This window comes from Hyperolius riggenbachi, chromosome 11 (assembly GCF_040937935.1).
Source record: "Hyperolius riggenbachi isolate aHypRig1 chromosome 11, aHypRig1.pri, whole genome shotgun sequence".
NCBI classification, from domain to species: Eukaryota; Metazoa; Chordata; class Amphibia; order Anura; family Hyperoliidae; genus Hyperolius; species Hyperolius riggenbachi.
Window position 1 is genome coordinate 134,074,991 of NC_090656.1, and position 26,867 is coordinate 134,101,857.

Consider the following 26,867-nt stretch of genomic DNA (forward strand, 5'->3'; position numbering starts at 1 on the left):
GTTGCCAAACCCTGCCTGCCTTGGATACCGAATCAGTCTTCTGTCTTTGTACTTCATCTGTCTGTGTGTTGCCGACCTGGCTTGCCCGACCTAGAGAGCTATCTCTCCCTTTAAGAGATAGTCTCCAGACTAGTGTTGGGCGAACAGTGTTCGCCACTGTTCGGGTTCTGCAGAACATCACCCTGTTCGGGTGATGTTCGAGTTCGGCCGAACACCTGATGGTGTTCGGCCTTTTAAGTTCGGGTTCGACCCGAACTTCTAATGGCCGCCGAACAGGGCCGAACAGGGCTCCTGTTCGGCCGAACAGGGCCCTGTTCGGCCGAATACTGCCCCCCTATGGGGTCGCAGGCATAAGGGGGGAGCATGCCCCGATCGCGGGGGGGGGGGGTCGGAAATTCCCCCCACCCCCTCCGCTAGCGCTCCCCCCTCTGCCCGCTTCCCCATACAAAAATTTCAAGAAGTACCTGTGTCCGGTGGTAGTGGGTGGCTGCCTGGCTGGCAGTGGGCGGCACTATGAAGGGACTGACTGAGGAGGAGGAGTCCGGAGAGTGACGCGTTGAGGGAGGCCGGGCAGCGGGCGGTTCAGCAGTAGTACCGTACTACTGCTGATCCGCCCACTGCCCGGCCTCCCTCAAAGCGTCACTCTCCGGACTCCTCCTCCTCAGTCAGTCACTTCATAGTGCCGCCCACTGCCAGCCACCCACTACCACCGGACACAGGTACTTCTTGAAATTTTTGTATGGGGAAGCGGGCAGAGGGGGGAGCGCTAGCGGAGGGGGTGGGGGGAATTTCCGACCCCCCCCGCGATCGGGGCATGCTCCCCCCTTATGCCTGCGACCCCATAGGGCCCCTAAAAGCGGGATGTTCGGGGAGTTCGGGGTTAGGCCCGAACATGCCGAACATTGCGGCCATGTTCGGCGAACTTTCCCGAACCCGAACATCCAGGTGTTCGCCCAACACTACTCCAGACCTGCTAGTGACATCCACCTTTCAGGTGTCACTCACTCACAGTTCGTTCCTACCTTCCCCTGGGACTCCGCCCCCTGGGAGGTCTCAGGCTGCTGGAAGGTTGTTGTACATCCCTAAAGGCGGTATCGCCCGTACTGCCAGAGACCACCTGCTCCTCGATAGTGTTGGGCGAACAGTGTTCGCCACTGTTCGGGTTCTGCAGAACATCACCCTGTTCGGGTGATGTTCGAGTTCGGCCGAACATCTGATGGTGTTCGGCCAAACTGTTCGGCCATATGGCCGAACTAAGAGCGCATGGCCGAACGTTCCCCGAACGTTCGGCTAGCGCTGTGATTGGCCGAACAGGTCACGTGTAGTGTTGGGCGAACATCTAGATGTTCGGGTTCGGGCCGAACATGGTCGTGATGTTCGGCTGTTCGAGCTGAACTCAAAACATAATGGAAGTCAATGGGGACCCGAACTTTCGTGCTTTGTAAAGCCTCCTTACATGCTACATACCCCAAATTTACAGGGTATGTGCACCTTGGGAGTGGGTACAAGAGGAAAAAAAATTTAGCAAAAAGAGCTTATAGTTTTTGAGAAAATCGATTTTAAACTTTCAAAGGGAAAACTGTCTTTTAAATGCGGGAAATGTCTGTTTTCTTTGCACAGGTAACATGCTTTTTGTCGGCATGCAGTCATAAATGTAATACAGATAAGAGGTTCCAGGAAAAGGGACCGGTAACGCTAACCCAGCAGCAGCACACGTGATGGAACAGGAGGAGGGCGGCGCAGGAGGAGAAGGCCACGCTTTGAGACACAACAACCCAGGCCTTGCATGAGGACAAGAAGCGTGCGGATAGCAATTTGCATTTTGTCGCCATGCAGTCATAAATGTAATACAGATGAGAGGTTCAATAAACAATAAACAGTAATTGGTGTTGTCCAGAATGCGCACAATGCGTGGGTCGCGTTCAATGCAGTCCAAGGCCGAAGAGGTCATAGCCTAGGGTCACAAAAACCTGTTTATTTGGGCAATTTCAATGGTGGCGAGTCTGACGTACATAAATCGCAGCAATGGCCGTTAGCAAAGTCTGAATCTCACGAAATGTCTCATGCAGGTAGAAGACATATTGTTAGACTTGGGCTCCAAAGATGAGTTCCCTACATCTCTGCAAACCAGAGTTACAGGGCTCCAAATTTGGTAAAATCCCCCATAGGCTTTCATTGGGCCTCCTATTTACAGTTCCAAAATCTCACATCTTTTCAAAGGGCAATTGCTCAGCAGTGGCAAATTTTCTAGCTTTGTAGGGACCCTTAGGGGGAACATGACTGGTGAGTTTCGGGCCCCTAGGCCAAAGAGGTCATAGCCTAGGGTCAAAAAAACCTGTTTATTTGGGCAATTTCAATGGTAGTTATGCTGACGTACATAAATCTCAGCCATGGCCGTTAGCAACGTCTGAATTTCACGAAATGTCTCATGCAGGTAGAAGACATATTGTTAGACTTGGATTCCAAAGATGGGGTCCCTACATCTCTGCAAACCAGAGTTACAGGGGTCCAAAATTGGTAAAATCCCCCATAGGCTTTTATTGCCTCCCTATTTCACTTTCCAAAATCTCACATCTTTTTAAAGGGCAATTGCTCAGCAGTGGCAAATTTTGTAGCATTGTAGGGACCCTTAGGGGGAACATGACTGGTGAGTTTCGGGCCCCTAGGCCAAAGAGGTCATAGCCTAGGGTCACAAAAACCTGTTTATTTGGGCTATTTCAATGGTAGTGATGCTGACGTACATAAATCTCAGCCATGGCCGTTAGCAACGTCTGAATTTCACGAAATGTCTTATGCAGGTAGAAGACATATTGTTAGACTTGGATTCCAAAGATGGGGTCCCTACATCTCTGCAAACCAGAGTTACAGGGGTGCAAAATTGGTAAAATCCCCCATAGGCTTTCCTTGCCTCCCTATTTCACTTTCCAAAATCTCACATCTTTTCAAAGGGCAATGGCTCAGCAGTACCAAATTTTCTAGCATTGTAGGGACTCTTAGGGGGATCATGACTGGTGAGTTTTGCCACTGCTGAGCCATTGCCCTTTGAAATGGTGTGAGATTTTGGAACGGTAAATAGTAGGCCCAATGAAAGCCTATGGGGGATTTTACCAATTTTGGAGCCCTGTAACTCTGGTTTGCAGAGATGTAGGGAACCCATCTTTGGAGCCCAAGTCTAACAATATGTCTTCTACCTGCATGAGACATTTCGTGAGATTCAAACGTTGCTAACGGCCATTGCTGCGATTTTTTGTACGTCAGACTCGCCACCATTGAAATTGCCCAAATAAACAGGTTTTTGTGACCCTAGGCTATGACCTCTTCGGCCTAGGACTGCATTGAACGCGACCCACGCATTGTGCGCATTCTGGACAACACCAATTACTGTTTATTGTTTATTGAACCTCTCATCTGTATTACATTTATGACTGCATGGCGACAAAATGCAAATTGCTATCCACACGCTTCTTGTCCTCATGCAAGGCCTGGGTTGTTGTGTCTCAAAGCGTGGCCTTCTCCTCCTGCGCCGCCCTCCTCCTGTTCCATCACGTGTGCTGCTGCTGGGTTAGCGTTACCGGTCCCTTTTCCTGGAACCTCTTATCTGTATTACATTTATGACTGCATGCCGACAAAAAGCATGTTACCTGTGCAAAGAAAACAGACATTTCCCGCATTTAAAAGACAGTTTTCCCTTTGAAACTTTAAAATTTTCTCAAAAACTATAAGCTCTTTTTGCTAAAAAATTTTTCCCTCTTGTACCCACTCCCAAGGTGCACATACCCTGTAAATTTGGGGTATGTAGCATGTAAGGAGGCTTTACAAAGCACGAACGTTCGGGTCCCCATTGACTTCCATTATGTTCGGAGTTCGGCTCGAACACCCGAACATCGCGGCCATGTTCGGCCTGTTCGGCCCGAACCCGAACATCTAGATGTTCGCCCAACACTACTCCTCGAGTGGTCTTACTCAAAGTCATTACTGTTGCACCAAACACTCACACTATAAAGGTGTCCAGAGGTTAGTTATACTTGGATTATCGGTGATTCTGCAGATCATCAATAATCAGGTATAATCTGTATTTTTGGTGATACTGCAGATCGCCAATAATCAGATTCTCTTCTGTGTGCTGACACCGATCGTTACAGAACGGCAGACCAAAACCAAATGGACGCACTTACCAGCCGTCTTAATGCACTCACCACCTCGGTGGAAAATTTCATCCAAGTGCTGGACAGTCATCAGACCCAGATCAACGCTTTGTCTGGGTCTGCACAAGTCCTACAGACGGCTGTGAATATAGTGCGATCTCCTCCTAGTACAGACTTACGTATGCCTGTACCCGAAAGGTTTTCTGGTCATAGATCTGACTTTCAGAATTTTAGAAATCGAGTGTTATCGTACTTTGAGTTGAGACCTAAGTTGTCGGGAACCGTGGCACAGAGAATTACGTTTATTAAGACTCTGCTGTCAGGGGATTTCCCAGACCTGGGCATATGGTCTTCAGACAGGGAATAAGGCCCTAGCATCGGTTGAGGAATTTTTTAAAGCTATGGCTATAATTTATGATGATCCGGATATCGCCTCTACCGCTGAGCGGAAGCTCAAGACTTTTCGGCAGGGCAGGGATCCGGTTGAAGTTTACGCAGCTGAGTTCAGAAAATGGGCAGTTTCAGCTAGATGAGGGTAATTTGCACTTCTAGACTGTTTCTTGTCAGGGTTGTCAGACGCAGTATCTGATTTAATGCTGGGTCATCCTGAGCCGAAATCTATTGATGAGGCCATTTCATTAGCAGTCAGGGTTGATCGTCGTCTACGTTACCAGAAACAGACTCGGGGTAGGAACAATGTGAGATATGTTTCCTACGCCTCTCCTCCACCCGTTTCGCTTCCACCGGAACCAATGCAGATTGGTCGGTCGAAATTGTCTCGCGTGGAGCAGAATCGCAGAAAAACAGAACAGCTCTGTTTATACTGTGCAGAGGAGGGTCACAGAATGCAGAATTGTCCCAAGAAGTCGGGAAACGCTGCCGCCTAGGTGTAGTCGGAGGTAATACCCTAGGCGCGCAGTCTTTACCTCTAGACGATAAACGTTTGCTCCTCCCTTGTACTGTATCTTGGGGAGATCAAACAGTGACCACTGAGGCCTTCCTAGATTCTGGCTCAGCAGCCAACTTTATGGATTACGATTTTGCTAAGAAATTGGGGATTCCTATTTCTCCTTTGAATCAACGAATTCTGGTCACTGCAGTGGACGACTCTCCTCTGCAGAGTGACTCCCCTCTGTCCCAGACCCCAGAGTTGGGGGTCACGGTGGGGGTGTTACACAAAGAGAAATTACAGTTTCTGGTTTTGCGAATGACAACTTCCACGATCATTCTTGGCATGCCATGGTTACAACTTCACACTCCTCAGATCAATTGGGCTTCAGGTCAGCTAACGAGCTGGTCTACCCATTGATATCATCATTGTTTAGCGAAGGTAACCTTGGGTAACACCAAGATTCAAGTGGAGGGTTTGCCAAGCCAGTATTCAGAATTTGCGGACGTGTTTAGTCCCAAATCCGCAGATAAACTTCCTCCTCACCGTCCTGTTGATTGTCCCATCGATCTCAGGTCTGGTTGTATGCCCCCTAGAGGTCATCACTATAATCTGTCTGGACCAGAGAAATTGGCCATGTAAGAGTACATCCGAGAGAATTTAGCTAAAGGTTTTATTCGCCCCTCTCGGTCACCAGCAGGGGCAGGATTCTTTTTTGTGAAAAAGAAGGATGGAGGCCTCCGTCCATGTATCGATTATCGGGGCTTAAATAAGATTACAGTAAAAAATCGTTATCCTTTGCCTTTAATTCAATGTACAAGCAAACTGCGCCTGCCCAGGTGAATCTTACTCGTTGAGTATTCGCTACCACAAGTCCATAAAGATCTGTTGAAAAAGATGTGACAGCGCTCCTCTTCTTAATGACTATATATCTGCAATGAACAAATTCCACATAGTGCATTACCAATATTACAGCTGATTTGCATGCATAAACACCCAGTGAAATTTCGTGCTTTGTGTTTCACTCCTTGTGATATCCACTCCCTATAATGCAGCCGCTCCCCGGATAGAAGCCACCTCAAACTCCAGGTGGGTCTAGCACTTTGCCACACGGCAACAAACTCCACAGCTTCGGTATATCACTTGTATAAAATTCCAGTTTAATCCATAAAGAACATGTAAAAACAAATATTAGCGCATAGCATAATACTGTTTGTGTACACTGCCTGGCCTGCGCACTTCAATACACTCACTTAGTTCAAAAGGTTTAAGCGCATAACGGGCTCCTTAGCCCAGCAATATCGCTCTCTCACCGCGGTGTCGGCGTCCCGTACTCCCGCTATCCGAGCTGTGCCGGCGCTCAGTCTCCGTGCATAGGTCCCGCTGCTCTGTGACGTCAGTCGCACCTGGCTCCGCCCTACGCGTTTCGTCCAATCGGACTCATCAATTGACGATTTGTTTACCCAGGTCACCAATGCTAAGATTTTCTTGAAGCTGGATTTGAGGGGTGCATACAACCTTGTGCGTATCAGGGACGGTGATGAATGGAAGACGGCCTTTAACACACCCGACGGGCATTACGAGTACCTGGTGATGCCCTTCGGGTTGTGTAACGCTCCGACCATCTTCCAAGAGCTGATTAACGAGGTGTTCAGGGAGGTGTTGGGCAAATTCGTCTTGGTGTACTTAGACGATATATTGATTTTTTCTTCCAACCTCTCGGAACACAGGAAACATGTTGGGTTTGTGCTACGGAAGTTGAGACAGAATATGCTGTATGCTAAACTCGAAAAATGCATTTTCGAAGTGACTTCTGTCGCCTTTCTGGGGTACATGATCTCGACCTCTGGCCTCTCTATGGACCCTGGATAGGTTTCTGCTGTCCTGGACTGGCCTCAGCCTGTGGGACTGAAGACACTCCAGAGATTCCTGGGGTTCACCAACTACTACAGGAGGTTCATAAAGGGGTACTCTACGGTGATCTCGCCTCTCACCAGTCTCACCAAGAAAGGGGCAGACACTCACCACTGGTCCTCAGAGGCCCATGCTGCTTTCTCCACCCTGAAGAAATTGTTCTGTTCTGCACCTATATTGAGACATGTAGACTTCATCTTTCCCTTTATCTTGGAGGTTGATGCCTCAGAGGTAGGGGTAGGGGTTTTGCTGTCTCAGCGTTCTGGTTTGCAGGGGAAACTTCACCCCTGTGCCTATTTCTCCCGTAGATATTCACCCGCAGAGAAAAACTACGATATAGGCAACCGGGAACTTCTAGCCATCAAGTTGACCTTTGAAGAATGGCGACATTGGCTAGAGGAGGCAGAACACACCATTACAGTTTACACTGACCACAAAAATTTGGAGTTCATTGAGGGCGCTAAGAGACTTAGCCCCTGACAGGCCCGGTGGTCGTTATTCTTTTCGAGATTCAGATTTGTAATCACGTATACCCCTGGTAGTAAGAACATCAAGGCGGATGCCTTATCCAGGTGTTTTGAGCCAGAGACAGCACAACCCTCAGCCCCTGAGACCATTATTCTGCAAAAAATGGTCCTGGCAGCCACTGAAACCTGGAAAGACTGGACTATCACTCTGAGTCCATTTCAACAGGATGTTCCAGAGGGAAAGCCGGAGAGGGTCTTGTTTGTACCATTGCCTTTTCGCCTACAACTATTGCAGCTTTTTCATTCCCACAAGAATGCTGGGCATCCTGGGGCCACCAGAACTTAGGATCTACTTGCTAGATGTGCTTGGTGGCCGTCATTGGCAACAGACTGTAAAGAGTTTGTGAGAAAGTGTGCAGGGTGTGCTAGGAGCAAACCTTCCCGTCAGGCACCTGTTGGAACCTTGCAGTCTTTGCCAGTTCCGAGTGAACCTTGGACCCATTTGTCCATGGATTTTGTGGGCGAACTCCCCAGGTCTGAGGGCATGACGGTCATTTGGGTTGTAGTCGATCGATTCAGTAAGATGGCTCATTTTGTCCCCCTGAAAGGACTCCCCTCGGCCCAGGAATTGGCTGATCTCTTCATCCAGCACATTTTCCGGCTGCATGGCATTCCGGAAAATATAGTGTCAGATCGGGGAGTCCAATTTGTATCTAAATTTTGGAGGGCATTTTGCCATCAGTTAGACATGGATCTTTCATTTTCATCAGGCTACCACCCACAGACCAATGGCCAGACCGAAAGAGTCAATCAATCCCTGGAACAGTTTCTGAGATGTTATGTTGCAGATGCACAAACTTACTGGGTTAAAAATCTTGCCGTTTGCAGAATTTGCATACAACAATCTGAAAAGTTCATCGTCAGGATTTTCCCCATTTCAGGTGGTAATGGGAAGGTCACCTAAGTTTGCCCCATTGCCAGTGGCTTCTACTCTGTTTCCAGCCCTGGATAATTGGCAGAAGTCCTTGAAGCAAATTTGGGGAATAGTCAAAAGAAATTTGGGGAGGGCTTTTCAGAACCAGAAGAAACAGACTGACAAGAGACGTTCCATAGAACGGGAATTCTCTCCAGGGGACTTGGTCTGGGTGTCCACACGACATTTGGCTTTAAAGCAACTGTCACCCAAACTAGGCCCTAGATTTGTGGGTCCTTTTCCAGTGACCAGAAAGATCAATAATGTCACTTATGCCATTGATCTCCCTACCAGCATGCGTGAGATCATTCCATGTGTCTTTGCTCAAGCCGGCAGTGCACGTGGATTCCGCCCCCCCGTGTTGATTGATGACCAACCTGAGTATGATGTTGAAAAGATTCTGGACTCACGGCTTGTGCAGAACTCCGTGCAGTATCCGGTGCACTGGAAGGGATATGCCATTGAGGAGAGAACTTGGGTGCCAGACTGTCGTATGCACGCAGAGGAATTGAAGAAAGAATTCCATGACCTGCACTCTGGAAAGCCTGGTGGGAAGTGTCCGGAGTCCACTCCTCAGGGGGGGATACTGTGAGAAAACGCGGAAAAGCCGCTGCGTGTACTGGCGGCAAGGCGGCTGATTCCGTGTCCAGCGCGGCGGTTTGTCCGCAGCAGCGTGCGTCTGGTGTGGCTGGGTCTGTTAGTTCACATAGGCTGAGGAATACGCACGCGCGCTCTGAGAGGCAAAACCTTTATGACAAGCAAGGTGGGATCAGCTGACCAGGTTGGTCAGCTGAACTCAAGGCAAGTGGCTATTGGTTGATCGCTGATGGGCGGCGCCGGAGAGCGCTGCTCTATATATAGTCACTGCTGGCCAGTCTCAGGTTGTCTGCCGTTGCGAACACTTATGTGAAAGCACTCAGACCTTAGTCAGATCCAACAGTGTGTTAGAACCAGGAGGACCTGGGAATTCACACTGAGCCAGATTACTTCTGTGTATTATTGTGTTATACTTCAGACTAGTTCCAGGGTGTCGAGACCACGGACCTCACACCCAAGATTAGGAACTCTGTGTTATCATTCTGTTATATCTCAGACTAGTTCCAGGGTGTCGAGACCACGGACCTCACAACCAAGATTAGGAACTTTGTGTTATCATTCTGTTATACTTCAGACTAGTTCCAGGGTGTCGAGACCACGGACCTCACACCCAAGTCTAGAAATACTCTGTACCATCATATTATATTCCAGACTAGTTCCAGGGTGTAGAGACCACAGACCTCACACCCAAGACAAGGCATTGTTCATATCTGTTATGACCTTTTGCATTCCTGACTATCCCTCTGCTTTCTGATTCGGTACCTACGTATATCTGATTACCTGTTGCCAAACCCTGCCTGCCTTGGATACCGAATCAGTCTTCTGTCTTTGTACTTCATCTGTCTGTGTGTTGCCGACCTGGCTTGCCCGACCTAGAGAGCTATCTCTCCCTTTAAGAGATAGTCTCCAGACCTGCTAGTGACATCCACCTTTAAGGTGTCACTCACTCACAGGTCTTTCCTACCTTCCCCTGGGACTCCGCCCCCTGGGAGGTCTCAGGCTGCTGGAAGGTTGTTGTACTTCCCTAAAGGCGTTATCGCCCGTACTGCCAGAGACCACCTGCTCCTCGGGTGGTCTTATTCAAAGTCATCACCGTTGCACCAAACACTCACACTATAAAGGTGTCCAGAGGTTAGTTATACTTGGATTATCTGTGATTCTGCAGATCATCAATAATCAGGTATAATCTGTATTCTTGGTGATACTGCAGATCGCCAATAATCAGATTCTCTCTGTGTGCTGACACCGATCGTTACATAATGGTTCTACTTCTCCCAAACATGTATTACTTATGCTGTACAAAAAAACCCTCAAAAAAACAGAACAAAGCAATTGTCCTAATTCAAGTTTCTTATTAAGATATGGAAAACAAAAAAATGTCTTTCTTAAAACAGAAAGTATTTCCAATAATTCAGGTTGGAGTGAGCTCCGAGGTGTCTCCCAGTGCATCACTGCTGAAATATGCAAATTACCCATTGTTGTCCCTGTGGGCTAAACACACCTCCAGATACGCTGGAATGCAATGATGTGTTATCTTTTTGATATTACAGAGCCACACTAATTCAACATGCATACAGACTGTTTCGGATTGGTTGATCCTCACCAGTGCATGGCATGGATTAATGTGGCTCTATGGAGTAGGACTTGTTTCAGCTACTCCATAGAGCCACATTAATCCATGCCATGCACTGATAAAAAATGTTTTTAATTAGTATAAATAAAGAGGTAGTGGTGGAATTACCTCTGCAGAAAGTAGACACAAGATCTGTTGATAAGGCAACGCATTTTGCAGGTTAAATCCTGCTTCATCAGGCAATACCCAGAGTAAAAAAAACTAGTATAGATTAACCTCTGAGCAAGACATAGGCGCTTGGCTCAGAGACTGATCTATACTGGTTTATTTACTCCAGTTATTGCCTGATGAAGCGGGAGCGTTTTTACATTTTTTCAATAGATATTTTCAATCCTTATCAATAAAATACATTTAAAGCTTCCTCCAAGCAATAAATTACTCAAAATAAGCTTGATATTACTTATTTACCTACTTTTTTTGTATTATTTCAATTGCAACGTTTATAAAAAGATGTTTCTAGAGAAAGTTATTTCCTAGGAGAGTACCTCACCTACTATCCTCATTGTGTGATTGTGATTTCCTCTACCCAACCTACATATTCACATCCTCACCGGTCTTTCCGATGTCCCAAATGTGTGTATACAGTAGCAATAAAAAGTATGTAAACCCTTTGGAATTATATAGATTTCTGCACAAACTGGTCATAAAATGTGATTCGATCTTCATCTAAGTGACTAAGTCACAACAATAGACGCTCACAGTCTGCATAAAGCAGTAGGATCAGCCATACTATTCCAGGGGAAAAAAACGAATATATAAGTAGATAAATAATTGATCTACTTACATAACACCTGTATTGTACTGTCCACGTTTTGATTTCAGTGAATGAATGTTATATAGTAAATTACGAGAATTCTGTTCCTGGTGGGGGCCATGTCTTTTGCCCACAGTAAAGGCTAACTCTTGATGTCATTTCTGCCCTTTACTTTTTTTCTTGTCTCCTCCAATCACTGAATCACCTCAGCCTTGCTTGTAAACACAAGTGAGTAGGGGATCAGGTTTCAGATAAGCAGCAGACAGGGAAATAAAGGGAAGAGGAGGAATATATTATAGATAAAAAGAACCCCCAGCATGCAATTCTTTGGCAACGACTACTAAAGAGCCAGTGCTCCTAAGGTATATGATAACTCCAAATAATAACAGCAGAAAACGTTTTGAAAGTTTTGAATGCAGGATTAGCATCTTTATCACTTAATACACTCAGACCAGTTGCTGTTGAAATTTGATTTTTATGGTGACGATACCGCTTTAACCTAATACCGCACAAATAATTAAATGTTTCCATGTTTCTTTTTTCTCATTTATGTCCTGTTTCATTCCTTCAATAAATAGACTTACTGAGTTAAAAAAAAATATTTACATGTTTTATTGAACAAACCATGTAAACATTCACAGTGCAGGTGGAAAAGGTATGGGAACCCTTGTTTTTAAAGACTGGTTGAACCTCCTTTGGCAGCAATAACTTCAACCAAACATTTTCTGTAGTTGCAGATCAGATGTGCACAACGGTCAGGAGTAATTTTTGACCATTCCTCTTTATAGAACTGTTTCAGTTCAGCAATATTCTTGGGATGTCTGGTGTAAATCGCTTTCTTGAGGTCATGCCACAGCATCTCAATTGGGTTGAGGTCAGGACTCTGACTGGGCCACTCCAGAAGGCATATTTTCTTCTGTTGAAGTCATTCTGTTGTTGATTTGCTTCATTTGCTTCTATACTTTGGGTTGTTGTCCTGTTGCAACACCCATCTTATGCTGAGCTTCAGCTGATGGAGGGATGGCCTTAAGTTCTCCTGCAAAATGTCTTGATAAAGTTGGGAATTCATTTTTCCTTCGATTATAGCAATCTGTCCAGGCCCTGACGCAGCAAAGCAGCCCCAAACCATGATGCCCTCGCCACCATACTTCACAGTTGGGATGAGGTTTTGATGTTGGTGTGCTGTGTCTTGTTTTCTCCTCACGTAGTGTTGCGTGTTTTTTCCAAACAACTCAAATTTGGTTTCACCTGCCCACAGAATATTTTGCCAGTACTGCTGTGGAACAACCAGGTGCTCATTTGCAAACTTTAAACGTGTAGCAATTTTTGGGGGGACAGAAGTGGCTTCCTCTGTGGTATCCTCCCATGAACTCCATTCTTGCTTAGTGTTTTTTGTATCATAGATTTGCTAAAAGGGATGTTAGCATATGCCAGAGACTTTTGTAAGTCTTTAGCTGACACTCTAGGATTCTTCTTCACCTCATTGAGTATTCTGTGCTGTGCTCTTGCAGTCATCTTTACAGGACAGCCACTCCTAGGGAGAGTAGCAGCAGTGCTGAACTTTCTCCATGTATAGACAATTTGGAAACAATAGCATATATTAAATTGTAGGAGCCTATAGTGAGTGAAGCAGCCCACAGTATAGGTGCAAAGAAGTAAGATACTTAGCTCAGGTTTTTAAGAAGGTGCTTTGGCAATAGAGTGGCCAGGAAGGACAGAAGATCCCCTCTGCCAAAGCACCTTCTTAAAACCTGGGCTAAGTATCTTACTTCTTTGCACCTATACTGTGGGCTGCTTCACTGCTTCACTATAGGCTCCTACTATTTAATATATGCTATTGTTTCCTTCTTAGAATATGTTCATGATTTTGCACTAATTGGGCACTTTATTTGTTGATATGTATGGTATGATATTGTATTAAGATTTTCACTATATTTTGCACTAGGTTCTAGCAATAAGCACTTTACTAATTACTGAACCCGGGTTCATACAGCCCTAGGAGCACTTTTTCGAGCCCCTGGTGCTGATAGTAGCATATTATTGTGTGTGCATATATTTTGGTTGCAACAGGTATTCTTCGGCAAGGAATTTTATGGGATTCTGTTTTAAATGTTTTTATTCTTTTTGAATTATCCATAGTGCATAAAACTTACCTTGTGATTGATCATGTTGTAGTAAAGATCAATGTAATTTTTTGAAAACTGAACATATTGAGTGGTAGTTGTTCCAGGGTTTCTTTTTTCTTTTTTTGGTGTATGTGAACAGACCCTAGCTAGCACACTCTTGTCTTACAGGTGCTGCGGATACAATGTGTTAAACATATCTTCCGCTTTGGCAAGGGATGGGAAAGATGTATTGTGGATTGTGGGTATGATCTGAATGCATGGGAACATGGAGGACTTTGGTTCACTCAAATATTTAACATCATATCAGAGATACAACTGAATGTATGAATGTGAAAATAAGATGTGAGCAACAACCACTTTAGAACCTATGTGAGCTAATTGGGCTCTTTTATAGAGGCAATACAACAAAGTACATAATGCTAATTATCAGTCTAAATGTATCAAGTTTTTACAAGAGCCGTAATCTTACCAAGAATAGATGAAGAAGATACAAAATGGAGCTGAAACAGTAAATTGAAGCCATCGCCAATCTCTGATCCTATATGCCATAGCAGCTAGAACGATTTGTCCAAGTGAATATGAAAAACCAAAAAAGTTCCCAGCTAATGTGCGGCCATTTTTGGGCATCCATTCTAATACTAAAAAACAGATGGAATCAGTTGAACCTCACAAAGCAGAGTTAAATGACCATATGTAACAAACTTATCCCACAGTATCATAATTTAAATATACTTACATATCCCCATGCCACAATTAGACAGGTTTACCTACTATATATTTGAATTCAGGTCTTAGGGCTGATTCACACTACAAGAGCTTTTTAAATGCCAGAGATTTTAAAAGCTCTTGCTAATGCAATTTTATGGGGGATTTTAACAAAACCACATTGCTCAAGTGTGAACACTGACATAGGATAACATTAGCAAGAGCTTTTAAAATCACAAAGCGCTTAGAAATGCTCTTGAAGTGTGAACCACCTCCAGTGGTAAGCGAGGCCAATGTCCTACGCCACCTGTCAATGCTTAACACCAGGAAAGCTACCGGCCCTGATGGGGTGTCACCAGCCTGCTTAAAAATTTGTGATTGGCAGCTTGCTCCCACCCTCACATCCATCTACACCAAGTCCCTTCAGGAAGGCAAAGTTCCCATGTGCTTCAAAATATCCACCATCATCCCTGTCCTCAAAAAGCAGGGAATAATAACTTTAGGCCGGTGACGCTGACATCCGTCATCATGAAAACATTTGAAAGAGTGATTCTATCCCATCTTACGCTCTCTACTTTACCGCCTACACAAGGCTGCGTCCTGTCACCAATCCTGTTCCCCCTCTACACAAACAACTGTAGATCCACTGCGAACTCTGTAAAAGTCATCAAATTGGCAGAGGACAACACCATTTTTGGACTTGTGACAAATGATGATGAGCAGGTCTACCATCAGGAGGTTGACAGAATTTGCCAGTGGTGTATGGAGAACAGGCTGGTCCTAAACACAGCCAGAACTGTCGAGCTGATAGTAGACTTCAGGAAGCATGCCCTCACACCTACACCAATCTACATTGACGGCACTGAGGTAGAAAGAGTGACCAGCATCTGCCTTCTGGGTACAACCATCTCCAAGGACCTGAGCTGGAAGGCAAACACTGCCTTGACCCAGAGTAAAGCCCAGCGACTTTTCTTCCTCCGCCAACTGATGAAGTTTGGAATGGCCCAGGAGCTGCTAATGAGCTTCTACACTGCTACCATTGAGTCTGTCCTCCGTTCATCAATTCTAGTCTGGTATGCTGGCTCCTCCACCAGAGACAGAGATAAACTTCAGTGGGTAATCAGGTCAGTGGAGAGGATCATCAGAAGAACCCTTCCCCTCAATTGACCTCCTCCATAACACAAGACTACGCTCCAGAGTGCTGAACATCGCCAACGACAAATCACACCTTGGCCACTGCTTTTTTAGTCAGCTCCGATCAGGCCACAGAATTCAGGTCATTTCTACCAGAATTTAGAGGCAAAGGAACTCCTTTTTCCCATCGACCGTCATGCACTGAATACCACACAAATGCACTGCCCAAATGATGGGACTTTTGTGATACCTAAAGTTGGAGTTAAAGTTTGTCTAAACTTTCACTGAAAATATAACGTTTCAGTGCTACAGAAGCTATTTTGTAACTATTGTAATGTTATTAAAAATTATGTTCACTTTTCAGCCTGCAACCAACTATGCTTTTCCAGACATGGCTAATGATTGAAAACACTGTTGCATGATGTGTGCAGTTAATCTGCAGAAACATGCAGTAACCACTTTCTCTTAAAGGAATACTATCGATACCCAAGTGTTCTAAAATGACAGTGTGCAAATAATGTCTAAGTAGCTGTGTAAACATTTAGCTATATTGGGACAAATCAATTGCAGAAGGGGTGTCTGCTTCAATGCACAGCCAGAGTTGCATATCAGACTACAAAAAGCAAATATCAAACATATCAAACTCTGAAAGCAAAAACAGTATGAAAAAGCTGTGACAATTAGTTACATTTCCTCTGCTCTCTTCAGACAGGTCAGTCAGAAACACAGGACACAAGAGCTGCAGCTGTTGGGAGCTCTCTTCTCTGTCACACACAGAGCTACACATAGAGTTAACTGATCAAGTGTGAGGGGAATTTCCCCTCTCCTCATGGCTCAGTCAGCTGTCAGTTTTGGCGTCAGTAAAGTTTGAATGTATTTTGATAACAGTAAACAAAGAAGTTGCTACTAAAATGTATACACCAGTACTTAGCAGCACTTCCCAAACAATTCCTGTGTCAATTGAAAAAAATATGTGAATCGATAGTATTCCTTTAAGTTGCTCAGTCAGTTCACATGAGAGGTTTTCCCCCACAAAAGCATCAGATTTTCTTTAGTTAACCTTAATCTGAGGCTATTCATTGTACACCTCTGCAGCTAGTCTCATCTGTTGTTGAGTATTTCTAAAGGCAAACCCTAAAAATATTAAGAGGAATGGATGCCAAACTAAGCGTGACTCCTCTAGCTATGCACATACAGTGGGATACGAAAGCTTGGGCAACCTTGTTAATTGTCATGATTTTCCTGTATAAATCGTTGGTTGTTATGATAAAAAATGTCAGTTAAATATATCATATAGGAGACACACACAGTGATATTAGAGAAGTGAAATAAAGTTTATTGGATTTACAGAAAGTGCGCAATAATTGTTTAAATAAAATTAGGCAGGTGCATAAATTTGGGCACTGTTGTCATTTTATTGATTCCAAAACCTTTAGAACTAATTATTGGAACTCAAATTGTCTTGGTAAGCTCAGTGACCCCTGACCTACATACACATGTGAATCCAATTATGAGAAAGAATATTTAACCAGTTCGGCCTTTCTGGACGAGCTTTCTCGTCCAGAAAGGCACTGCTGCTTTCAATGCGTGGTGCGCGCGATCGGGCGCGCGCCCGCGCGCGCACCCGCCGCTAGCCCCCCGATCAGTGAATGGTAATATAATTCCCATTCACCGATCTAACTTCCCCCAGAAATACCGACGCGTTCTCTCCAGAGAGCGTGGTATTTCTGCCCCCAGGAAACAACTCCTCTGAATTTTGGTTCCTGGATGCGAGATCGTTCGCATCCAGGACTTTTCTCACTGTGGCCATCTTGTGGCCAAATAGTAAACTGCACCCACATACATTTTTAATTAAAGAATTTGCTTATTTTACATGTAAAATAAGCAGTTTCCCTCCCACACCAAAAATTACGTACATACATTTTTTATTAAAAAAAAAATAAAAAAAATACAATTAAAAAAAAAATAAAAAAACATAAATAGTTACCCAAGGGTCTAAACTTTTTGAATATACATGTCAAGAGAGTATGTTATTATATTATTTAAAATTATCAGCTTATAAATAGTGATGGACGCAAATTGAAAAAATGCACCTTTATTTCTAAATGAAATATCGGCGCCATAAATTGTGATAGGGACATCGTTTAAATGGTGTAATTAACGGGACAGATGGGCACATAAAATGCATGGGTTTTAATTACGGTAGCGTATATTAATTTCAAACTATAATGGCCAAAAACTGAGAAATAATGAATTTTCTTCATTTCTTTCTTAATCTTCCTGTTAAAATGGATTTAGAAAAAAATAATTCTTAGCAAAATGTACTACCCAAAGAAAGCCTAATTAGTGGCGGAAAAAACAAGATATAGATCAATTCATTGTGATAAGTAGCAATAAAGTTATAGGCGAATGAATGGGAGGTGAACGTTGCTCGGATGCATGAGATTTTCGGCACTGCGGCGCTGAACCGGTTAAGGGAGCCAATTGTAAGTTTCCCTCCTCTTTTAATTTTCTCTGAAGAGTAGCAACATGGGGGTCTCAAAACAACTCTCAAATGACTTGAAGACAAAAGATTGTTCACCATCATGGTTTAGGGGGAGGATACAGAAAACTGCCTCAGAGATTTCAGCTGTCTGTTTCCACAGTTAGGAACATATTGAGGAAATGGAAGACCACAGGCTCAGTTCAAGTTAAGGCTCAGTTCAAGTTAAGTGGCAGACCAAGAAAAATCTTGGATAAACAGAAGCAACGAATGGTGAGAGCAGTCAGAGTCAACCCACAGACCAGCACCTAAGACCTACAACATCATCTTGCTGCAGATGGAGTCACCGTGCATCGTTAAACCATTCGGCGCACTTTAAACAAGGAGATGCTGTATGTGAGAGTGATGCAGAGGAAGCCTTTTCTCCGCCCACTGCACAAACACAGCCGCTTGAGGTATGCTAAAGAACATTTGGACAAGCCAGCTTCATTTTGGAATCAGGTGCAGTGGACTGATGAAACTAAAATTGAGTTATTTGGGCATAACAAGGGGTGTTATGCATGGAGGAAAAGCAACACAGCATTCCAAGAAAAACACCTGTTACCTACAGTAATATACGGTGGTGGTTCCATTATGCTGTGGGGCTGTGTGGCCAGGGCAGGGACTTGGAATTTTGTCAAAGTTGAGGGATGCATGGATTCCACTCAGTATCAGCAGATTCTGGAGACCAACGTCCAGGAATCAGTGACAAAGCTGAAGCTACGCTAGGGCTGGATCTTTCAAAAAGACAAGGACCCTAAACACTGCTCAAAATCCACTAAGGCATTCATGCAGAGGAACAAGTACAACGTTCTGGAATGGCCACCTCAGTTCCCAGACCTGAATATAATTTAAAATCTGTGGTGTGAGTTAAAGAGAGCTGTCTATGCTCGAAAGCCATCAAACCTGAATGAATTAGAGATGTTTTGTAAAGAGAAATGGTCTAAAATACCTTCAACCAGAATCCAGACTCTCATTGGAACCTACAGGAAGTGTTTAGAGGCTGTAATTTCTGCGAAAGGACGATCTACTAAATATTGATTTCATTTTTGTGGTGCCCAAATTTATGCACCTGCCTACTTTTGTTTAAACAATTATTGTGCACTTTCTATAAATCCAATAAACTTCATTTCGCTTCTGAAATATCACTGTGTGTGTCTCCTATATGATATATTTAACTGACAATTTTTATCGTAACAACCAACTAATTATACAGGAAAATCATGACGATTAACAAGGATGCCCAAACTTTCGCATCCCACTGTATAAACTGTATAAACAATGACAGTGTATTTGTTTTATTCAACTTGAAGTGGTTTTCCTACAGAGGGCAGTGAAGACTAGAGTAAGGGGTGTGACAGGTGCAGCAGTATAGGATAAATTGTTATAAAACCAATATAACTTTTTATTTCAGGTATCTAGATGGTCCAGATGTGTTATTTGTGCCATTATCAGGACTAGAGCACTGTTTTTTGTAAATATTTTTTTCTTAATGTCAGTTAAAAAACAGTATTAATATGCAGCACTAGTCCAGATAATGTTCTTTAGTTATGTAATTTGTCATCCCTTAATTCAACTACTGTGGTCACCAAGGGTCACAAAGTCCTTCTGTGTTGCCACTCCCTGACCCTCAAGGATTGTTATTCAACCTCTGACTGACAAACAACGGCACTGTGGTCATGAAAGGAGCCAGTTAAAGGTTTGTTTACAGCTAATGGATGGGACTGCAGTAACAATTTCACAGCTATACCATTGACAGGGCCGCTGCTAGATAAAAGCAACCCAAGCGGCCACTTGGGGCCCCAACATGTACAGAGGCCTCCATTTTACCGTGCTAGCTATCCTCTCTGTTCAGACCTGCAGATCAGTGTGGCAATTCGGCAACAGACCTGCAGATCAGCGCCGGCAAGGTAAGAGCAGTGTGCAGTGATTGCGGACTTCAGATGTGGAAGAGACGTCACTCGTTGATTCCTACATTGATTCCTAAATATTAAGTGATTTACGCGGTTACAGTAAACCCAGAGGCGGGACAAGGTCCTCCAGCACCCAAGGCTGAGACATCAAAGTGGGCCCCTCAATCCCTCCCACCTCAGCCATCACACACTGATTGCTATTAGATAAGAGGTGCCCCAGGGGCCCCAACACCTTGATGTCTAGTTATCTGGCTTGCAGTCACTGCCATGTATCCCCTTTTTTTATTTCTCTCTGCTTCAAACACAATAGGGGAATGATAGCTAAGCGAGTTGTGTGCCCCCTCCTACACTGCGCCCTGAGGCTGGAGTCTCTCTCGCCTCTGCCTCGGCTTGGCCCTGTGTGCACCGCTGTACTCTTGGGTCCCGCGTTATCACAAAACACTCCCCTATGAGGCTTCTAGACCCCTCTAGTGATGTATGTGAAAACCTGATTTATTACCGTATGTTTATTTGCTAGTGCCTAATGCAGAGATGTTAAATCTGCATCAAGGCCATTGCTGATTGTCCCAGAAAAGGGAGGAGTACCTTCAGAGCATTTAAAAGAGGGGATTAAGATACTCTTTTAAGTGAAGATTTTACTCTTACTACTAACTATGCAGACCTTTTTAAAATAACAAGCAATATTTTTATTTCGTTCAACAATATTTAAAGCTTTGAATGTTCTGAAACATGATGTATTCTGAGGGAAGCATCAGCAAGTATATTTACATACTGTATCTATTACATGCTTGAAAATGCATTCAAGCGATTTTTTTTACAATCTGTATTTCTCTCTCCATATGGAGTACAGTACATGCTGGACTAAAAAACAAATTGGAAATCTCTAGAGCCCAGAGAGGGCGACCGAACATTCTTTCTTACTTAAGGAGATGCTGTTGACGGAGACAGCAGAGGAAGCCACACCACACAGGAAGCGGAAAGCGCAGTACGCATCAAAGGTGGGCAGAAAGGCAGCACAGCTACCAGCTATTCCCATCTGAAGGTAAGACCAGGTCAGGATCTCCATTCGGCCCAACCTAGGGAATAGAAAAATTGGTCATCTGTGTCAGTTTGCATTAGTGAAGAAAGCAACATATATATTACTAATGTCTGAGCACTTCTTTCATATTAAATTATAATTGTCTGATTATACTGGGTTTTATAAAAGGCCAAGACATGACCATAGGAGGCAATCTCTCCTCTCAATGACAAATGTCCCTATCTTTTACTAAGAGTACAGCGGTTAAAAAGGTCCTACCTTATTTTAAGCAGGCTCAAGTATTTTTTTTTTTTTTTTTTGCTATCTATTATTATTCAGGGCAGGATTTTGCAGAGGCCACATAGGCAGTAACCTAGGAAGATTTTTGCCCAAAGTTGCAGCTGGATATGCGAGAGAGGGTTGCTGCATATGGATGAAAGGGCTGCAGAGGGGGAGTCACACATGGAATGTGGAAATAATTCTCCAGGGGGCCATAAGTAAAATAAAAGGGATGCTGTACATAAACATTATATATGCAGAGGTGGCTGCTCGTGGAATGGGAGGGGGCTGCTGAATATGCAAGGGACAGTTGTTATATATGGAAAGGGGGCTGCATGAAGGAGGGAAGGAAGCCACAAGAAAGTTGGCCTAGAGGAGAATAAAGTATAATCCCAGCTTTGTTATTATCACCTCACAATACAGCTTGATGTTTACTGTAAAAATGTTATCCATAGACATGTTGTGAACAGTGCTAACATCGCCAGCAAGATGGTGGCTCTCATGCAGACAAATAATAAGACAGCTATTGGAAAGAAATACCTGCATAAACACACTGCCCTTCAAGATACCAGTAATGTCACTTTTCATTAAAGTGAGGTCAAAGTAAAAGTTTGCACTAAAATGTTTCTGTAGTGCTGAAGGTGGTTTATCAATTATCTTTCCTAAAGAACTACACCAAGCTCTATCAGACAAGGATCACATCGCCAACAGATAGGCATTCATTATAGTTTCTTAAAAGCATACCTCCCAACTTTACTTTTTGAGATGAGAAAGAGGGACACTTAAGCCACACCCCTTATCACGCCCCATCGCACCCCTAGTCACGCATACCATAAAGATTTCATAAGAAAAAGATCTTTTAAAACAAACTGCGCCAGCCACAATACATAAGTCACAGTGATGATGTCTATGCTTAGTTCAAAGTTTCGCTCAATACAATTGTGAAAAATTATTCGTTGTGATAAATAAATAAAAAGTCTTTATCCTGAGTGTTCGCTTATCACAAAGCCTCAATGTCAATAAGTATGTATAAGTGACAGCGCTCCTCTTCATAACCTATAGACAAAACATAGATAAAAATTGCACATAGTGCATTACTGCTTTTTCAGATCATAAACACACATGCCCCCAAAGCCGTGCAAAAGTGACAACGCTGTGCTCCACTCGTGATGAACGGCAACCCCCTCACACCAGCAGCTCACCAGATGGACACCACCTCAAATCCAGGTGGGTCTAGCGCAGAGCCTTAGAGCGGCCAACTTCAAATACCAGCCTCCACAATAGATGTATCCACAGTAGAAAACAGATCCTCTTTAATGAACAGTTCCACTTGTAAAATACATAAAAACATACATAGCGTAATACAGTTGAGATAATCAGCAACTTCTGCGCAGTGTCAGCGCACTCACGTGATTTAAGAAGTTATCAGGCATCTCGGGCCTCATAGCCCAACAGTATTCAGCTGCTTATGGCAGTGCCGGCGTCCCGATCCTCCGCTCCCCGTAGCTGCTAACTTGCTTGGTCTGCGCGCCTCTTCCCTGCTGCCCAGTGACGTCAGTGCTCCTGGTCACGCCCTACGCGTTTCGTCCAATGGACTCATCAGGGGCTGACGTCACAGGGGCACCAACGCCTCTTATGCTGCGGGCTCCTCCCCGCACGGGCAGCGTAACTCACGTCCTATCGTAATTGTCCGCCCTCTCAGTGTGCCTACGTCATCAAAGCTGCCCTGAAACGCAGCCTTGATGGCGCGCTTTGATGTCCCATTGTTTGTATATTCTCTATGCTGCCATCTTGTGGTCAAAATACTAACCTCATGGTCTCCTTTTGATCTAATCTCCTTTCCATCCTCAATATACGCTATTTAATCATAAAAAGGCGACTAGTTTTCTATAAAGCTCCCTTCATAAAAACTATGAACACTATAAAAACTATAAAACTAATAAGATCAAAAATAGGAATAACTCTAAAAATTATGTAAACATATAATGGGCTATGTACCAAGTATGCATAAAAATCAATTGTCTCCCAATAATTGCTCAAGGATCCGCTGAATGCATACCGCTATCTCAACTAAGGACAATACTCTTGGGCTATGATCCCTTGCCAGCGTGTCAGCCTATCAAAACCAACAAACTGCCACAAGTTGTTCCCCTTATCGGCAGTACCATCACTACCTGCCAATACCTGTGATTTTCCAGTTCATCCACAAATTAACATACAGTGATTGTCACATACCTCTGTTTACATCTAAGGGGTCCTAATGACCTCCACCTATACAGAGGGAGAATCCTGTGTACCTCAATCCCTTTTTCTCGGTACCCCAATCAAGCCTCACACCCTCTCCCCTTATGCTCAACTATGTGTAATGTAAAAGAATTTCCCCCTGTGATACTTATTCAACGAGTCACAGGATTCCCAGTGGCAAGTTATAAATCATTTGTTATAAAACAGTTTAAGTCAAATTCGACATTGAGTCCTCCTGGGGCTAATGATCCCATTTTGAATATCCATCTGCCCTCAGTTTGGGAAATGTCCCTAACTAAATTTGACCCTCTCCACCTCTTTGTATGTGATTCTACCCCCATAAATTTGAGCCCTGTTGGATCTCTATTGTGGTGTGTTTTAAAATGATTAGAGACACTGTGTGTGGCCAACCCTTTGATTATGTTGGCCACATGCTCCCCTATCCTTTTGTGCAGTGATCGAGTAGTTCGGCCGACATATTCTAGACCGCAAGGACATTTTAATACATATATTACTCCTTTTGTGCGACAGGTAATGCATTGTTTTATTTTATGCTGTTGGCCAGTGTTTCTGGCAACAAGGCTGGCTCCTTTGCAAGGTTGCGCCTCTCTGCAGCCTCTGCAGTCCCTACAGGGAAAGAAACCGGTCTGCCCTAGGAGATTGGTCATCTTCGCCTTTGGGGGGTCCTGAAAGCTGGGAACCAATTTGGACCTAAGGTTCGGTGCTTTCCGGTATATAAACCCGGGTTTCTTTGGGAGTGCCTTTCCAATTGTCCCATCCAATTGTAAAATACGCCAGTGCTTAATAATTATTGACTCAACGTCTTTGTGCTGTTGACTGTAATCAAACAGTAAATCGAATTCTCTGTTCTTAACCTCAGGTTGTTTTCTGTCCTTTAATAGGTCAGATTGTTCAAGTGTGGCTATTTCCTCCACCAGATTCAATAAATCCCCATGGTTGTAGCCTTTATCTACAAATCGGGATAACCATATACAGAGACATTACGTCTCCTGTAACCAGTATATCCCCTGGTTGGATTTGGATATGTTGCATCTTCTGTAATAGATCTTTAGTATCTCTCATACGTAATGTCTCTGTATACGGTTATCCCGCATCAGGAGGGGTTGGGAGCAGTGGAACAGGCCCTAATGGAAAAAAACGATCTGAAGGTGGAGCAAATAAAATTTATTTTGGAATTATTAACCTTTGCCTTAACGCATAACTATTTCTGGTATGACCAAGAGTACCATCTACAACTAACGGGATGTGCCATGGGGTAAAAATTTGCCCCATCCCTAGCAAACATCTATATGGATAAGTGGGAGAGGGAAATATTGGATCTGGAACAGGCGACGAATGTCATTAGCTGGAACAGATTCATTGATGATCTGTTCTTTATATGGAGAGGGACCCGTGAAGGTCTTGATACATTTTGCCAAACAGTCAATAGTCATTGGCAACCAATAAAACTAACGTTTAGTCAGGCATCCGAACAGGTGGAATTTCTAGACCTGACCATCATTAGACAGGAAAACAGACTAGTGACCAAAACTTTTTTCAAAACTACCGATAAAAACGGATATATCCCCAAAGATAGTTGCCACCATAAAAGGTGGCTGAACAACATTCCAAAGGGACAGATAATGAGGATTAGGAGAAACTGCACTAGTGTACATGACTTTAGAAGTCAGAGTCACACTCTGGTGCAGCGATTTGTAGATAAAGGCTACAACCATGGGGATTTATTGAATCTGGTGGAGGAAATAGCCACACTTGAACAATCTGACCTATTAAAGGACAGAAAACAACCTGAGGTTAAGAACAGAGAATTCGATTTACTGTTTGATTACAGTCAACAGCACAAAGACGTTGAGTCAATAATTATTAAGCACTGGCGTATTTTACAATTGGTTGGGACAATTGGAAAGGCACTCCCAAAGAAACCCGGGTTTATATACCGGAAAGCACCGAACCTTAGGTCCAAATTGGTTCCCAGCTTTCAGGACCCCCCAAAGGCGAAGATGACCAATCTCCTAGGGCAGACCGGTTTCTTTCCCTGTAGGGACTGCAGAGGCTGCAGAGAGGCGCAACCTTGCAAAGGAGCCAGCCTTGTTGCCAGAAACACTGGCCAACAGCATAAAATAAAACAATGCATTACCTGTCGCACAAAAGGAGTAATATATGTATTAAAATGTCCTTGCGGTCTAGAATATGTCGGCCGAACTACTCGATCACTGCACAAAAGGATAGGGGAGCATGTGGCCAACATAATCAAAGGGTTGGCCACACACAGTGTCTCTAATCATTTTAAAACACACCACAATAGAGATCCAACAGGGCTCAAATTTATGGGGGTAGAATCACATACAAAGAGGTGGAGAGGGTCAAATTTAGTTAGGGACATTTCCCAAACTGAGGGCAGATGGATATTCAAAATGGGATCATTAGCCCCAGGAGGACTCAATGTCGAATTTGACTTAAATTGTTTTATAACAAATGATTTATAACTTGCCACTGGGAATCCTGTGACTCGTTGAATAAGTATCACAGGGGGAAATTCTTTTACATTACACATAGTTGAGCATAAGGGGAGAGGGTGTGAGGCTTGATTGGGGTACCGAGAAAAAGGGATTGAGGTACACAGGATTCTCCCTCTGTATAGGTGGAGGTCATTAGGACCCCTTAGATGTAAACAGAGGTATGTGACAATCACTGTATGTTAATTTGTGGATGAACTGGAAAATCACAGGTATTGGCAGGTAGTGATGGTACTGCCGATAAGGGGAACAACTTGTGGCAGTTTGTTGATTTTGATAGGCTGACACGCTGGCAAGGGATCATAGCCCAAGAGTATTGTCCTTAGTTGAGATAGCGGTATGCATTCAGCGGATCCTTGAGCAATTATTGGGAGACAATTGATTTTTATGCATACTTGGTACATAGCCCATTATATGTTTACATAATTTTTAGAGTTATTCCTATTTTTGATCTTATTAGTTTTATAGTTTTTATAGTGTTCATAGTTTTTATGAAGGGAGCTTTATAGAAAACTAGTCGCCTTTTTATGATTAAATAGCGTATATTGAGGATGGAAAGGAGATTAGATCAAAAGGAGACCATGAGGTTAGTATTTTGACCACAAGATGGCAGCATAGAGAATATACAAACAATGGGACATCAAAGCGCGCCATCAAGGCTGCGTTTCAGGGCAGCTTTGATGACGTAGGCGCACTGAGAGGGCGGACAATTACGATAGGACGTGAGTTACGCTGCCCGTGCGGGGAGGAGCCCGCAGCATAAAAGGCGTTGGTGCCCCTGTGACGTCAGCCCCTGATGAGTCCATTGGACGAAACGCGTAGGGCGTGACCAGGAGCACTGACGTCACTGGGCAGCAGGGAAGAGGCGCGCAGACCAAGCAAGTTAGCAGCTACGGGGAGCGGAGGATCGGGACGCCGGCACCGCCATAAGCAGCTGAATACTGTTGGGCTATGAGGCCCGAGATGCCTGATAACTTCTTAAATCACGTAAGTGCGCTGACACTGCGCAGAAGTTGCT

At 44.0% G+C, this 26,867-nt stretch overlaps 1 protein-coding gene across 4 annotated transcripts in view; it reads right to left on the reverse strand.

The window, feature by feature from the left end:
- Positions 1-26,867, reverse strand: part of LOC137538804 (solute carrier family 22 member 20-like) — a 95,763-nt gene that overhangs the window by 41,356 nt on the left and 27,540 nt on the right. For all 4 annotated transcript variants that reach the window (XR_011024885.1, XM_068261137.1, XM_068261136.1 and 1 more), the window contains exons 3-4: positions 20,693-20,847; positions 13,968-14,136 (exon numbers count right to left, since the gene is read on the reverse strand). Coding sequence is in view for 3 of the 4 variants with exons in the window: in XM_068261137.1 (XP_068117238.1) it covers positions 13,968-14,136; positions 20,693-20,847 (324 nt within the window). In the remaining variant the exon portion in view is untranslated. The remainder of the gene's footprint in view (positions 1-13,967; positions 14,137-20,692; positions 20,848-26,867) is intronic.